At 40.5% G+C, this 13,933-nt stretch overlaps 1 protein-coding gene across 1 annotated transcript in view; it reads left to right on the top strand.

Moving 5' to 3' along the window:
• The window catches only part of LOC140238425 (polyamine-transporting ATPase 13A3-like), a 56,631-nt gene that overhangs the window by 31,533 nt on the left and 11,165 nt on the right, over positions 1–13,933 (top strand). Inside the window, exons 9-18 of the mRNA XM_072318334.1 lie at positions 2,216–2,282; positions 3,352–3,483; positions 4,712–4,888; positions 5,229–5,386; positions 6,605–6,793; positions 7,644–7,705; positions 8,535–8,676; positions 10,597–10,797; positions 11,378–11,543; positions 13,203–13,323. Coding sequence (XP_072174435.1) covers positions 2,216–2,282; positions 3,352–3,483; positions 4,712–4,888; positions 5,229–5,386; positions 6,605–6,793; positions 7,644–7,705; positions 8,535–8,676; positions 10,597–10,797; positions 11,378–11,543; positions 13,203–13,323 — 1,415 coding nt within the window. The remainder of the gene's footprint in view (positions 1–2,215; positions 2,283–3,351; positions 3,484–4,711; positions 4,889–5,228; positions 5,387–6,604; positions 6,794–7,643; positions 7,706–8,534; positions 8,677–10,596; positions 10,798–11,377; positions 11,544–13,202; positions 13,324–13,933) is intronic.

Raw genomic sequence — 13,933 nt, 5'->3', positions numbered from 1 at the left:
CTGGCGCGCGCTGCTGACCCATCAAATCATCACGTTACACCTTAGGTATCATCTTATAGCTGGATAATAATTTTCCTTTTACATGGTATGCGTTCGTTAGTGCCCTACAATGAAAAAGAAGACTCTTTGGGGAATTTTAGACGAGTATGTGAACCCATTATTTCCGGGACATCGGTAATGAATTAGCCATGCACGAAGTCGATGACCTTTCATGTCGCTCTTGGAAAATTTAAACAATATTGCATTCAGGTTTTAACCTTAACCTGTCAAATAAAAAAAAAAAAATCATGTGAAAACGTGATTCAGTGATCATGATCTGCGGGGTCAACTCGAGGTCACCCGTGCGAGAACTTGGATATTCTAGACGGGCTTTTTCGGCTTGCCGACTGACTGGCAATAAGCAAGCAAGGGTTTGAAGCTCCTTGGCGCAAGTAACAAGCCTTTCGTATTGTAGGGAATCGTCTCATTTCACGCTTGCGCTGAAACTGTCGGCCGGGGAATGGCGCATGGACTCGCACGCGGTATACACCTGATACACACGTACCGTGTAAGCACTGCGGGAACCAGGGAGGTGAGATGGGATCATGCGGGAACCAAGCACTGGCGGCACGGGGCCGTGCGAAATCGCACCCAAAAGCCGCACGGGTCCGTGCGCCCGACCCGCACGGGACCGTGCGCCAGACCCGCACGGGTCCGTGCGACAGCGTGCGAGGGAGTATGGATCCGCACGCAGGCGTGCGGATCTGCACGGGGGCGTGCAGATCCGCACGGAGGTGCACGACTACGCACGGGTGCGTACAGGGGCGCACGGAGCCATACGCTCCCGTGCGAGATCGCACGAACCTGCACGCAGCCGCACGAAGCGACCCCGTGCGCAGTGCGTGCGGGAGTAACATAACATAATGGTCTGACTGTAATATCTTCACTGGTGAACTTTGGCTTGAGCAGAACATGGCGAAAGTGTTGATCAAAACACGACAAACTGTGGAGAAAATCCGCCCAAACCTCGATAATAGTGAGGAGAGTTGATGTGACAATGTACACTCGTTGCCTGCCATTCGCCGAACAGAAATCAATTTTCGACAAAATTATATTCCCAATGACAGGCTCCTAAAAGAGATCTGTAGGCTCAGCTTAAGTAGGGCAATTTGCCAGAAATCAAATTATCTCCCCCCTCAGCCAATGGTGTGGGTTATTCCGTGGTGTTTGCAACGACCAAAATACACCACAGAGTGAGTTTTGACTGTAACGACGAAACATTTTATTGCAGGCTTAACGATATAAAAAGCGATGTAATCTTGTTGGGATTTGATGCAGCAATAACGATGTAGCTAGCTGACTCACTACTTTTGGCGCCGGTGTTATAACGGTTGTTCGCAATAACAAAATGGCCGCCGTATGTCATGTAATGAGAATGGCTGAGACACAAAATAACTTAGCACGTCACATTAGTTATTTGCGCGTTATGCAATTATCTACCTTGAACTAGAAATGTCAGAAATAGAGTCGTAAATGTCTAGTAAGTAATATCAAATCTGCCATCTGTCTACTGATGCCTTCGTGTTTAGCAAAATGAAATTAGGTTAGCATAAACTAACGCATAGTGAAGCTTAAGCGAGCTCTTAATATTATTTAATCATAAAGAAGAAAAAAAGATCTACAGTCCCTCAAAATGTTTTGTTACTAGTGCCAGAATCTTTGTTTTATTCCAATGTATACAGACGAAGCAAGTCAAGGAAACAATATGTGAAAGTAGAACAAAATAACGATGACTTGTTACTCGGGTATGTTCGGCAACGAGCTTTTTTTTTTTTTTTTAATTGTGTGGTTGTGTTTTTGTTGTGTTTGTGTGTTTCCTACTTTTGTTTCGTATTGTGTTTTCTCGAAGCAGGCTTTTTCTTGTTTAGGGCATCATCTCTGTTTTTGTTTTTGTTTTCTCCAGCTGACACTTGCAGAAGAAATAAAATGTATTGATACCTACAGTATACACAGGTTTCATAATCATGGGATTTTCGATTTGATGTGTGTATATATATATATTATATATAGATATATACATATATATATATATATATATATATATATATATATATATATATATATAAATATAGGTGTGTGTGTGTGTGTGTGTATGTGTGTATGCATATTTGTATGTTTGTGTGTTTGTTGTTTCCTTTTGTCTCACTTTCCCTTGTCCTCTCTGATTGGCCAACAGCAAAGTATCGCGCTCCGGAAAATGGTCGCCTCCAGTAGCAGTGTCATCGTATGTCGAGGAGAAGATGGTGAGTATAATCCATATTATCCACACGCTTGTTTACATTGGTATCGGTAGCTCTCAAAGTTTAGATCAAAATGATAAGCCAGTTCACAGTTATAGCACTAGTCTAAAATGACCTCTCCAACCACAGACTTTGTAAAACATGGAACAGTCTTCAAGAAGAGCAGTTGAAAACAGCCATGCATGAAGTGGTGATGTACATGTCAGTGCTGCATGGCTTTTGTTAATTGTTGCTGATAGCAATGCACATTCACCTGTAAATATATACCAATCTGCACCTGGTTCATTTATAACACAGTTTTCATGAAGCCCTATCATGCCTATCTAGGTTTTGGATACCTCAGTGGTAAATCCGCAGATACCTTTATCTGCACATGCTCTGCTCAGTTTAGATCTGTGAACTGGTTTATTAAGCTCATTGTTACAGTCATGACTGATAATTCTCCATCTCGTTATTTCTGTCAAAATGTCGATTCACCAACAGATCGTTCACCCTCTCATTCTTATTTTTTCCTGCTTTTTTTTTTTACTTAAAAATGAACATGAACATATTCGTACCAATATCTCTAAATATATCTACAGTTTGTTTTTTGTTCTTAATATGTCTAATTTCTATTTCCTCTATATCGACTGCATCCCTTTTCTCTTTCTCTCTGCGTCTGTCTGCCCTCCCCCCCCCCTCTCTCTCTACCTCTCAGACACACATACACACACACACACACACACACACACACACACTTTGTTCTCCACATTTTTGTTTTATTTCGACACTGTTCGATTTCAAATGTGGTATATTCCACTTGAATGATTAATGTGAATGAAACAAATTCAACATACGAAACAGAACATCTATCAAGGAGTGTTTATCAATCATTCTACTTGAATGTTCAAGTAAACGCGTATACAAAATATTCACATATACCACATATACCATCAACATATACCAACAAATATATATGTGTATATACACGCACACACACACTCACGCGCATGCGAGCGGGCACAGAAACACACTTTCTCCCTTTATGATTGTATAAATCTCTATTTTGTATCTCTCCTCTCTCTTCGTCCAGTATACCGTGAGATGGACGAGAAGGACTTGGTACCAGGAGACCTGATTGAGCTGCCACGCCAAGGCTGCATCATGAGCTGCGACGCCGTCCTCATCAGCGGAAATTGCATTGTGAATGAGAGCATGTTGACCGGTATGCAACTGTGTCAAGTCGAGAGATGTTTCTAATGAACTCTTTCCCTCCCAATTCTCCCCTTCTTCCTCCATCCATCTCGCCCCCTTCTCTTTTTTTTATCTTTCCTGGTATTTGCTCCCACCCAACTCCTCCTCCATTAATATCATACGCAGTCCGCTCTTCTTGTCCCTTCTTCATCAACATCTCCCCCAACCACACCCTTTATAACACTCTACAGGATACCTCAAGTTCCTTCTCATCCCTCCTCCAAGCATCCATCTTGTCATTCTTGTCTCTCACTCCTCTTTCCTCTTCCCCTAATCCCCCCCCCCTCCATTTCCCCCTCCCCCATCCCCATCTCCGCTATTCCCGATACCCCTTCTCACCCCCTCGACCCCCGTTTATCAGCTTCTTCAGGAGGTTATTAACTGCAGGTTGATTGAAATTCGGTTAAATCTGGCCACCTGTGTGCTCGGCTCTAGGCGTACTTGAGTATTCAAGCAAGCAGTGACGCTCTTCGCAATTTACAGATATAGAACATGTCCATGTCATACCTTTCCGCGCCTTCACGCCACCAGTGTCTCGGTGACCATGTGAATCAGTCAATCACGTCTTTTCGCTTCGTTAATGAACCAAGCTGGAAATGTATCAAAGACTCGGACTTGTGCGTTTGTTTGATCTAAAACACGGGTTGATTTAATGATGGCATGCTTTGTTGTTTCAAGATTGCTAGGTTTTAATAATCTTTTGTCATTGTGGTACAATTTTATGCTTGGCATAAAAAGCAGCTTGGATTTTTTTTTTTGTATTTTTTTATATCTTATTTGATGCACCGTTAGTCCAAAAGTTCCTATTTTTTTCACTTCACTGATATCATAGCCACTTTTTTACTTGTTATGTGTTTGTTTGTTTGTTTGTTTGTTTGTTTGTTTGTTTGTTTGTTTGTTTGTTTGTTTAAATGTTTCGTTTCGTTTCGTTTCCAACTGACGTAGGTTGAGCAGTAAAGGCAGAAATAGTAGGGGTAGCGGTCATGGAAAGAAAATTCACAAGGATTTTTGCAACGTTGCATTGCTTTTATAGTCAACGAAACGCCAATTAAGCCCGTCAAATTAAACGAACTGCTCTCGAAAGCAGCTATGAAGATGTATGATAATCTATGACGGCCTGGAAACGCCTTTTATAATTGCTTTGTTTTCTTTCTTTTTTTAATGTTGGTGTTTCTATATTTCGACATTTTGGGACCCAGGCGAATCGACACCCATCACAAAGACGCCGCTCCCTTACAACCCGTCGGACACGGAATCGGAGACCCAGTGCTACAACACCGAGGTGCACAAACGACACACCCTTTTCTGCGGCACCCAAGTCATGCAGAGCCGACGAATTGGAAAGAACAAAGTCATGGCTGTGGTTGTCAATACAGGTGAGCAGCGCCCCCACAGCTCACAAGATTTCAGTCTCGCAACCCAAATTATTGATTGAATTTTAACCTTCATCGTCTTGGTATACCGTGCGACATTTGTGCATGCCTTGTAAAATGCTTGCATCAGAGACTAAAACTGCAATGAAAAACTTTTTGGGGTAAAACCCGAAATGCATTTGATGTATTTAGGGCTTATATTTGAATATGCGTCTCCCTGTCTGTTTGTTTGTGTTACGCCACAAATGGAGTATGAAGATAAATATGATATATGAAATGACAAAACAATAAATCGAGAACATGTAAGCATTAACAGTGTATATTATGGAATTTCATTTTGAAGGTTTCTCAACAGCCAAGGGCGCCCTCGTGCACTCGATCTTGTATCCCAAACCAATGGATTTCAAGCTGCATCGTGACGCAATCCGCTTTGTAGGAGTGCTGGCCCTCATCGCATTGGTTGGCGCCGTCTACGTCATCACCATCAAAATCCTCCATCATGTGAGACCACTGATCTCTATCGGACGTATTTGGATATCTCATTGGTCCATTTGCGCTGTAGAAGCAATTGAAGCTGCCGCGCCGCCATGTTACCAGGCACATTCTATAGGGACTTGCATGCATTTCCCAGCAGAGACTGCCACCAAGATCACGTGATGTCGTGATATCCGCACACAATAGTATATGGGCAATGTGCGTGGTAAGATGGCAGAGCGGTGGCTTCAAAGCGATTGGTCTATGAGATATCCAGATACTTCTCACATAGATCAGTGAGTGAGACAAGGTCTTAATTCGTTAATCCAAGCGGGGGAAAAAGTAACCATTAGTTCTAAGGTTCGATTTTCTTCTGTCCTATTGCTCTTTCGTATTATTCCAATCACTGCCAAAGCTAGCTCCAGATATCTTCTGGGTTTTTTTTTTTTTTTCTTTTATAGTCGTATGTCCAAAGCGAAGGGACAAAACAGCACCACAGATTTTTTTTTTTTTTTTTACAACGATGTGTGAGGACTTGAAATATCTTCCAGTATTCGATGAAAAACTTCTCACGCACTCAAATAAGGAAAACTAAAGAGAAAGGCAAATGAGAAGCCTGGTGCTTTGGACTGGAAATTAGAAAGGTTACAGCTTCAAAAGTCACAATTTGATATCTGTACTTACTTTACCCTGATCCAAATGTCAATTTCAAAGCTCGAGAAGGGTTTAGATTTAATTTTATTCTTGGGGGGGGGGGTTCTCAAGAAGCAAGTTGCAGTGGTTTTTTGAACTTCTGTTTTGCAATAGCTCACTCGCTTAACTACTGCTAAACGTCAAATATGATTTTCTCACTAAAATTGTTGCCGGCTTTCTTTCGGCGTCTGTGGAATGATTGGAAACATAATGATCTCATGGCGAAATCAATAAAGAAAAATGGATCTAATAGGTATCTGTGAAATTTTATGGAATGTGATGCCATGCAATGCAAGTCAATGCAACTAAATGAAATATAAAGTGATGTTATATTTGTGTTATTCCATTTTACGGAACGTCGTGTATCATTGATATGATCTAATCTATTTGAATCTAACCTAATGTAACCCAATGTTTCCTAATCGAATCGTACTTAAATTAGTCTAATCAATCAATGCAATCTAATCTCATCTCAACAACTGAGTATGACGGCTGTACAACCCTAAACTAAACCCACCCCACCCCCTCCACCGCCTCCAAACACACACACAGGCAAAGACTAAAGACACCGTACTGAAAGCCTTGGACATATTTACCGTCGCTGTGTCGCCAGCCCTGCCCGCCGCCCTCACCATCGGCCTAGTGTACGCCCAGAAGAGGCTCAAACGCCTCGGCATCTTCTGTATCAGTCCCCAGCGAATCAACCTGAGCGGGATGATGGACGTCATATGCTTCGATAAGGTCCTAAAGTCACTTATTACCATTTGCAGATGAAAAAAAACAACAACAACTTTATTGATAGAGCTTCAAAATAGTTCTAAAATACGAGTTAGGAATGAAAACAACGAATATAAAGATGTTAATCAGTATAATCAATGCTGAATACTGTTGATTATAGAAAGTGTTTTTATAGCAATAGATTTATTAAAATCGCTTCTAGAATAATCCGTCTGCAGTTATGGTTATTAGTAGTTGAGAAAATTAGTGATATCTCCACATATTTGTGAGTTATTGCAAAATTTTCACATGGTAGGATATTTTGTGATACAACAAACTGTATATGCATCAAATGTGATAAGTCGAACATTTTTTAATCACTGCTCCCAATGGTGAACAGTAGCTTTAAAGTCAGATAGGTTTGGGTTGTCCTTATTTCTCAGTTTGTTTGTTTATTCCTGTTGATGAAAACCACATGCGAAAGCAGTAGCTGTCATGCCATTTCTAATGAGCTATATAGCGAGTCTTTCTTTCATTTCTATTTCACAGTTATCTATCACAGCATCTTCCTGATCTTCTGCATATATCTATGTTCTTCGTTATCTCATTTACTCTATCACTATTACTATCCCTTTTCCCTTTTTGTTTCAATTGTGGTCTCTATTTTTACATTTGCTCTGATCATGCTATAATGAAAGTTATGATTATAGGGAAAGTGAATAATATGTCATTCATAACGCAAAACTGTGTCCTATATAGCTGGGGTCATACATTCGGTTACCAGTTCTCAACAAAAGTGTTTTGCAGTTTTCACCTCGTCGTTTGCATCCCTATTAATCAATCAATCCAATGGTCAACTTATACTTCCCTCCAGACGGGCACGCTGACCGAAGACCATTTAGAACTCCTAGCCGTGTCACCGGTCAAGACTGACAGGTGGGTTGCTGACCATGGCAACTGCTTGACCATCTTATATCTCTGACTTGACCATGGTATACATTGTACTTAGTATCTCTTACTTGACCATGGTATATCTCTGCCCTGGGTATCCCTTATTACCTCGCTTGAGTAGATTAGTTGCTCTTCCTATAAAATCGTAGTAGGGCCTATCATGACTATATAGCTATACACGAAGTTTGCTATGTTGCATTCCAATACATATCGAATTGCACTAGTACAACAAATTCAATTTACTTTATTAAATGATTTATAGGTCCCTTTTGTGCAGAGATGTAAAAGTAATGAAGGTGCTATAGATTCATTGCATTCATGTGACGTTGACGTCTAACGTTGACCTCATGGTCACAGGAAAGCAGGTATGAAGCTCGGTTAAATCTATGAAAGTTTCACGAAAATATTATGATGGTTCTAGATAGGATGCATGCGCGCGATTAACTGTATTGTGCAAACCTTTCAAAGTGTACATTGTACCGGGATTTTAAAAAAAAAGAAAAAAAAAGTTGCATACCTCTTCACTGTGCAGTGAATTTTATGGTGACGACATTATGAGATCATGTAATTTAAATGAGATCATGTGATTTAAAAAAAAAAGTGATGTGCATAGCTTTGACCGATATTATTTTTTCACGAAGACCAAAGACAACATATGAAGTTGTTATTTTTTAACTTTTGGTATAATTTAGATAGGGCATCGTCTCTTTCTGCATCATATTACTCTATCCATTATTGTACTGCTGACCCCTTATATAAAATCGCGTATTGTCTATTGATACTAATGATGTACTATCTTGTTCATGACTCCAAGCTTCGTGATCGTGGAGGACGCGAGCAAGCTGCCCTTTGGACCTTTCATCGCCGGCATGGCAACCTGCCACTCCCTCACCGTCATCGATGACCAGATCAGAGGAGATCCTCTCGATGTCCAGATGTTCCAGGCAATCAAATGGGTGAGATCATTGACCACGATGTCCGTCCTGTGGTCACATATTATCAACTCTTCCGAGAACGAACTCCCTGTCATCACTATCACTGTCGTAGACATCCATTGCACGCTGTGGCCGTGTATGACACACTGGTCTCAACATTCTCTAACACTTTGTACCTGGTAGCGCGGGGAGAGAGGATTTGCCAAATTGAATCGATAATCAAAAAATGAATTGATTATCTAAACATTTAAAGCACTTAAACGCAAGTACTCCAGTTCATCCGCCATAAAAAAGACAAAATCTCCAATATTTTAAAGGGGATGGCTAGTACCTGATAAGTGGGAATCAGTGGGAATGCTGGGGGATGATTGTCCCAAACCTTGTGGGATTCATTTAAGAGTACGTTATATATCTATTGTTGTGTGATAATTATTTGCTTCAGAATGGTCTCATATTCAAGTAATGTGCAGTTTAATGTCTCCAGGTTAGCATGCCTGTATAGTGACGGGGCATTAAACTGCACGTTACTTGAATATGAGACCATTCTGAAGCAAATGATTTTCACACAACAATAGATATAATGTACTCTTAAGTGAATCCCACAAGGATTGGAACAGTCATCCCCCAGCATTCCCACCGATTCCCACTGTTCAGTTACCATGCATCCCCTTTAAAGCGTCTAATATGGCTTCGTAATGCGTAACATTCTATCATTATGCCTACGTAGTTATGATTGGTTAGATTAACAACTTCAAGATAGCAAGATAGCTACGGAGATCAAATATCTAAATGTAGATAGAATATCTGTAAAATACCGTATCGGATGTTCATTGTCTTTGTTATCTAATCGGCATTGTCACGTGTACAACATTGTGGTATTCGCTTCGAGGACATGATGGTACTGAAGCACGTGTATTGTTCTGGTACATCTGCAAAACAACAGCAACAGCAACAAAACCGCACAAATCGGAAACGTCATTGACACTGAAAGTCAAACCCATATACTGCATGAAACCGCTCCAGTCATAACCTATGCCCCAAGATCACACAGTATTAGAGTGAGGCCTTTTGTAAGGTGCCAGCTAGCTACAGTTTTCTTCACGCCACCGGAGCCTTGCCGGAAGGAACCAGTCTCGCGCCACGCGCTCCCGCATTCATGCGCGTCCGTCTTGACCTCAAACGCAACAGGTGTTTGCGTTCCGGTAGCTCGTGGTCACCAATGAATAATAGATGTACATCCACTCATCGCAGATGCTGCATGGGATTTTTTTCCATGAATGATGTTGCCTTCGGAAGGAGGATACAAAAAAAAAGAATTAAAAAAACAAACAAAAAACAAAAAACACTGGCCAAAAAGATTATCATCCAGTTGGCTAGCACACACCTTCAACGCTATTTTCCATTGTAGTCGCACAGAATGCGAAACGTATGTCCCCGCGCATTGCAAAACACGTAACATCTCTCTTTAGCATAACCACACATTGCTATTTTCATGATTACTTTTCAAAATAGTTTCGATGTCTTTCAGTCATAGAACTCAAACACGTGACTTTGTATGCTAACGACACAATTTAAATCTGAGAGTGCTATAACCAATATAAACTTTTAACCATTTCCTATTCAATCATTTCATTTCATACTTCTCTCTCCCTTAATCATTAAAAGCAAATACGTTATAGTGTATAATATACAATATACAATATACAATATACATATACAATATACAATATACAATTTATAATATATAATATGTTATAATTGTATGAACCTATTGCCATTCATTTTCATTTTCTATAATTACTACAACTCAATAGTTTGTGTACTGCCACTGATCTTATTTTGCTCCCCACTGTATCTGCAAAATGCTGAAACAAATCCAGAATCCCCAGGCCTCATAATGTGTGTGTGTTTTTTTTTCCCCGCTGGTCTGTTTTGTGACAGAGTATTCGAGAGCCAGTAGACGGGGAACCAGACTATGGATTCAACCATTTCATGCCGACCATCGTGCGCTCGCCTTCTTTCACCACCCCGAACAACTTTTCCATGGAGAAGAGCGCCTCCATCGGCCATTCTGGTAACCTTAGCGACGGCCTGGGGAAATCGTCCACTTTTGGCAGCCAACCGGTGCAAGCATCAACGCCGGTAAGTGGGGACGTGCATTTTTTGTTTTCAACCCTAGCTTGTGAGTGCAATGAGCGGGGACAGGCCCGGGATTTCCAGTGTATAGACCCTACATATACAAGAGAAGATGTGTCTATGCATTGCTCACAGGAGTCGAGATGACACGGGGGGGCGGGGGGGGGGGGGGGGAGGATCAATGTGTCAAAGGCGCTCCAACCGCTACGTTTTGAATACGCAATGATGACAGTATAGTACGGCTGCCGCAGAAGTAGTTCCATAGTGTGTAAGTAGCAGTATCTCAGCAACAAGATAGGTAGTATAAGTAGCGTCTGTAGTGATAATCGTAGCAGTAAAAGTAATTTTTACTGTAATTAGGAGTAATTATGAAACGTAAATGGATTAAAAAGAAAACTAAATTCTTCAGAAAGAATCGTTCTTAAAATCATTTGCAATGATTAAAAGAAAGATAGAGAGAGAGATAGAACGAACGAAGGAAAAAGGAAAGATAGAAAGGCAGAAGCGAGGGAGAGAAAGAACCAGTACAGGAATAAATAAAACTGTTTTTGGTCCGCAATGTATGTAAACTTCCTTTCTGTTTCAGACCGGGGAATCGAACGCGTTCGAGATCGGCATCATACGCCAGTTCCCATTCTCATCCAACCTGCAACGAATGAGCGTCATCACGCAGACACAGGACACGGATCACATGGAAGTTTACGTCAAGGGCGCCCCCGAGACCATTGCCAACATGTGCGATCAAACAACAGGTCAGTACAGCCAGAAGAGATGGAATTGAATTTATTCGCAATTTGTGCAAAATCATGCGTAGATTCTTTAGCATGGCAATTGAATGCTAAGCATTTCCTCTGGGCTTTGATTTTCATATTTGTGCATAATTTGATTTGCCAAGTGAAGCATTTAATCTTTCAAAATTAGAAATCAGCCTCTGCGTGCGTGAATGGTTATTTTACAGTGAAAGAGGCACTATTTCTGAATGATATGTTCGCATATCCTGTTCTCTGCATGCTAAATAATGGCTGCTGAAAATGTTGAAAGGGTCAAGGGACTGCTGCTCGCTCGGTTTGTTGTGGTTATTTAAGGAATGATGCATTTAAAGCGAAATGCTGCCTTTTGTCAAACCTGTACGATGGAGCGCATAACTTCTCCGCGACACGGAGCATGGGTGCAGAGGAGAGATTCTTGTGTCTTCTCTTTCTCTGACATCTCCCTGGTGTATAGCATCTTTCTATTTTTATTTTCTGTTTTCGTCATGAATGAGAAGGCCTTTATGTTGTCATCGACAACTGAGGGCGCTATGACATTATGTATCCATTTGATGTATCCGTTTTCTTTCTGCTGGCATTATCGAGCTTTAGATCTGCAAAGCGAACGCTTAGACGACACAGCCTCCCGTGTTGGACAACGGAAATTCATGTCTCGCGTATGTGCAGAACACAATTTTTGGCCTAAATAGCGTCGTCTTAGCGCTCGCATCGCAGAATGAGCTAAAGCTCGCTTTTGTTTCTGAATGACATATCATGTGGAAGCAACGCCAGCAGAAAAAAAAAAAAAAAAAACCCGGATACATGCATCAAAAAGGTACAGCTATCATGTACATAGCGTCTCTCCCTCTTTGTTTGTTTTTTCTTGTTCTTTTTTTATGCTTTCGAAGCACGTTTATGACTTCGTCACAGCCTGTGCCTTCTTCACATATTATCATAGCGCCCTCAGTTGTCAGTGACGACATTTCACTGTTACTTTTAAAGATCACATCACAGAATCGTGAAAATGTGTCATACTCATTTTAAACATGCAAAACTTAGCCGCAGTCCTAAATGTTGTAATCGATGACTAATTTTGGAAACCTGCTCATAGAAACAACAAATTCTTATTGCGTTTCTGTTTTCTTGCCATTGTATTTTCTGTATTACCTCGACAGTGATCATCAACAAGATGTAGTGGCTTCGTAAGATTTCTCTCTCTTTCATTTTTCTTTTTCTTCTTTGGTTTGTCATTATCGTGGCTTGTAACCTGACTTTTTCTGCAACTCTCATTGTTTTATCAAAGGTATTCCCATAATTGCTATCACACTCGAGGACATAATCAATGGTGTGAACAATAATCATTTACTAGATCATCATCATCATCATCACCATCAATATTATCATTATTATCAACATCATCATCATCATGATTATCATCATCATCAACATCATCATCATCATCGTCATCGCCATCATCATCATCACCATCACCATCTCCACCATCAGCAGCAGCATCATTATTTCATCATCCTTATCGTCGTCATCATCATCATCAACATCATCATCGCCATCAACATCATCATCACCGTCATCATCGTCATCACTATCATGAATATAATCATAATTAAAGATTGTTGTTGGTTTTTATTTTCTCTCAATCAGTCCCACTCGAGTTCCACGAGATTTTGAAGGAGCACACGCAGAACGGACTGCGAGTCTTGGCCATGGCCTGGAAACCACTCGACCCCTCGCTCACCTACGAATGCTGCCAGAAATTGGAGAGGTAAGGGGTCATGACCACGCCGCTTTGCTATTTCGACTACAACTCAAAATTGTCACTTCGGGAAGAGCTCCACTACTAATCAATTTATAATACACTCGTAAAAGTCAATGAAATCAGCCAAAGTATCATCGAAATCTTAAAATCAAAAAGATAATGTACTAATGATAATGTAAAAAATGGCTTCATTTTTTTTTTTTTTTTGATCGTGGTTGCAGGCTCATATAACAATTATTTTGATGACAATTTAATTGTATGAATGACAAGCAATGCGCTAGAAAAAAAAAAGACAAATTCAGTCCGGTTTCTGTAGTTTTTTCTGCCGTTTGTTATCATTATCATTATAGTTGTTGTTGCAACCAAAGCTGTTAGACTACAGATATCATTAGTAGTATCATTTTAAACATAATCACTATCATCGTTATGAATATCGTTTATTTATTATCATTTTAGTTATTATCGTTTGTAGTCATAATTACTATTATCATACGCATCATTATCCCAATGAGGCTATTAGCACAGTCAAGCCATGTTTATGCTGACGGTACCTCCTGCTTTCTTGGTGAATCACATGTACTGTTTTGTTTGTTTCGTTTTTTTTACTTATATGCAA

The sequence above is a fragment of the Diadema setosum genome, chromosome 15 (genome assembly GCF_964275005.1).
Source record: "Diadema setosum chromosome 15, eeDiaSeto1, whole genome shotgun sequence".
In the NCBI taxonomy this organism is placed as follows: Eukaryota; Metazoa; Echinodermata; class Echinoidea; order Diadematoida; family Diadematidae; genus Diadema; species Diadema setosum.
The sequence above is the reverse complement of the archived record's forward strand: the minus strand, read 5'-3'. Positions and strand labels throughout refer to the sequence as shown.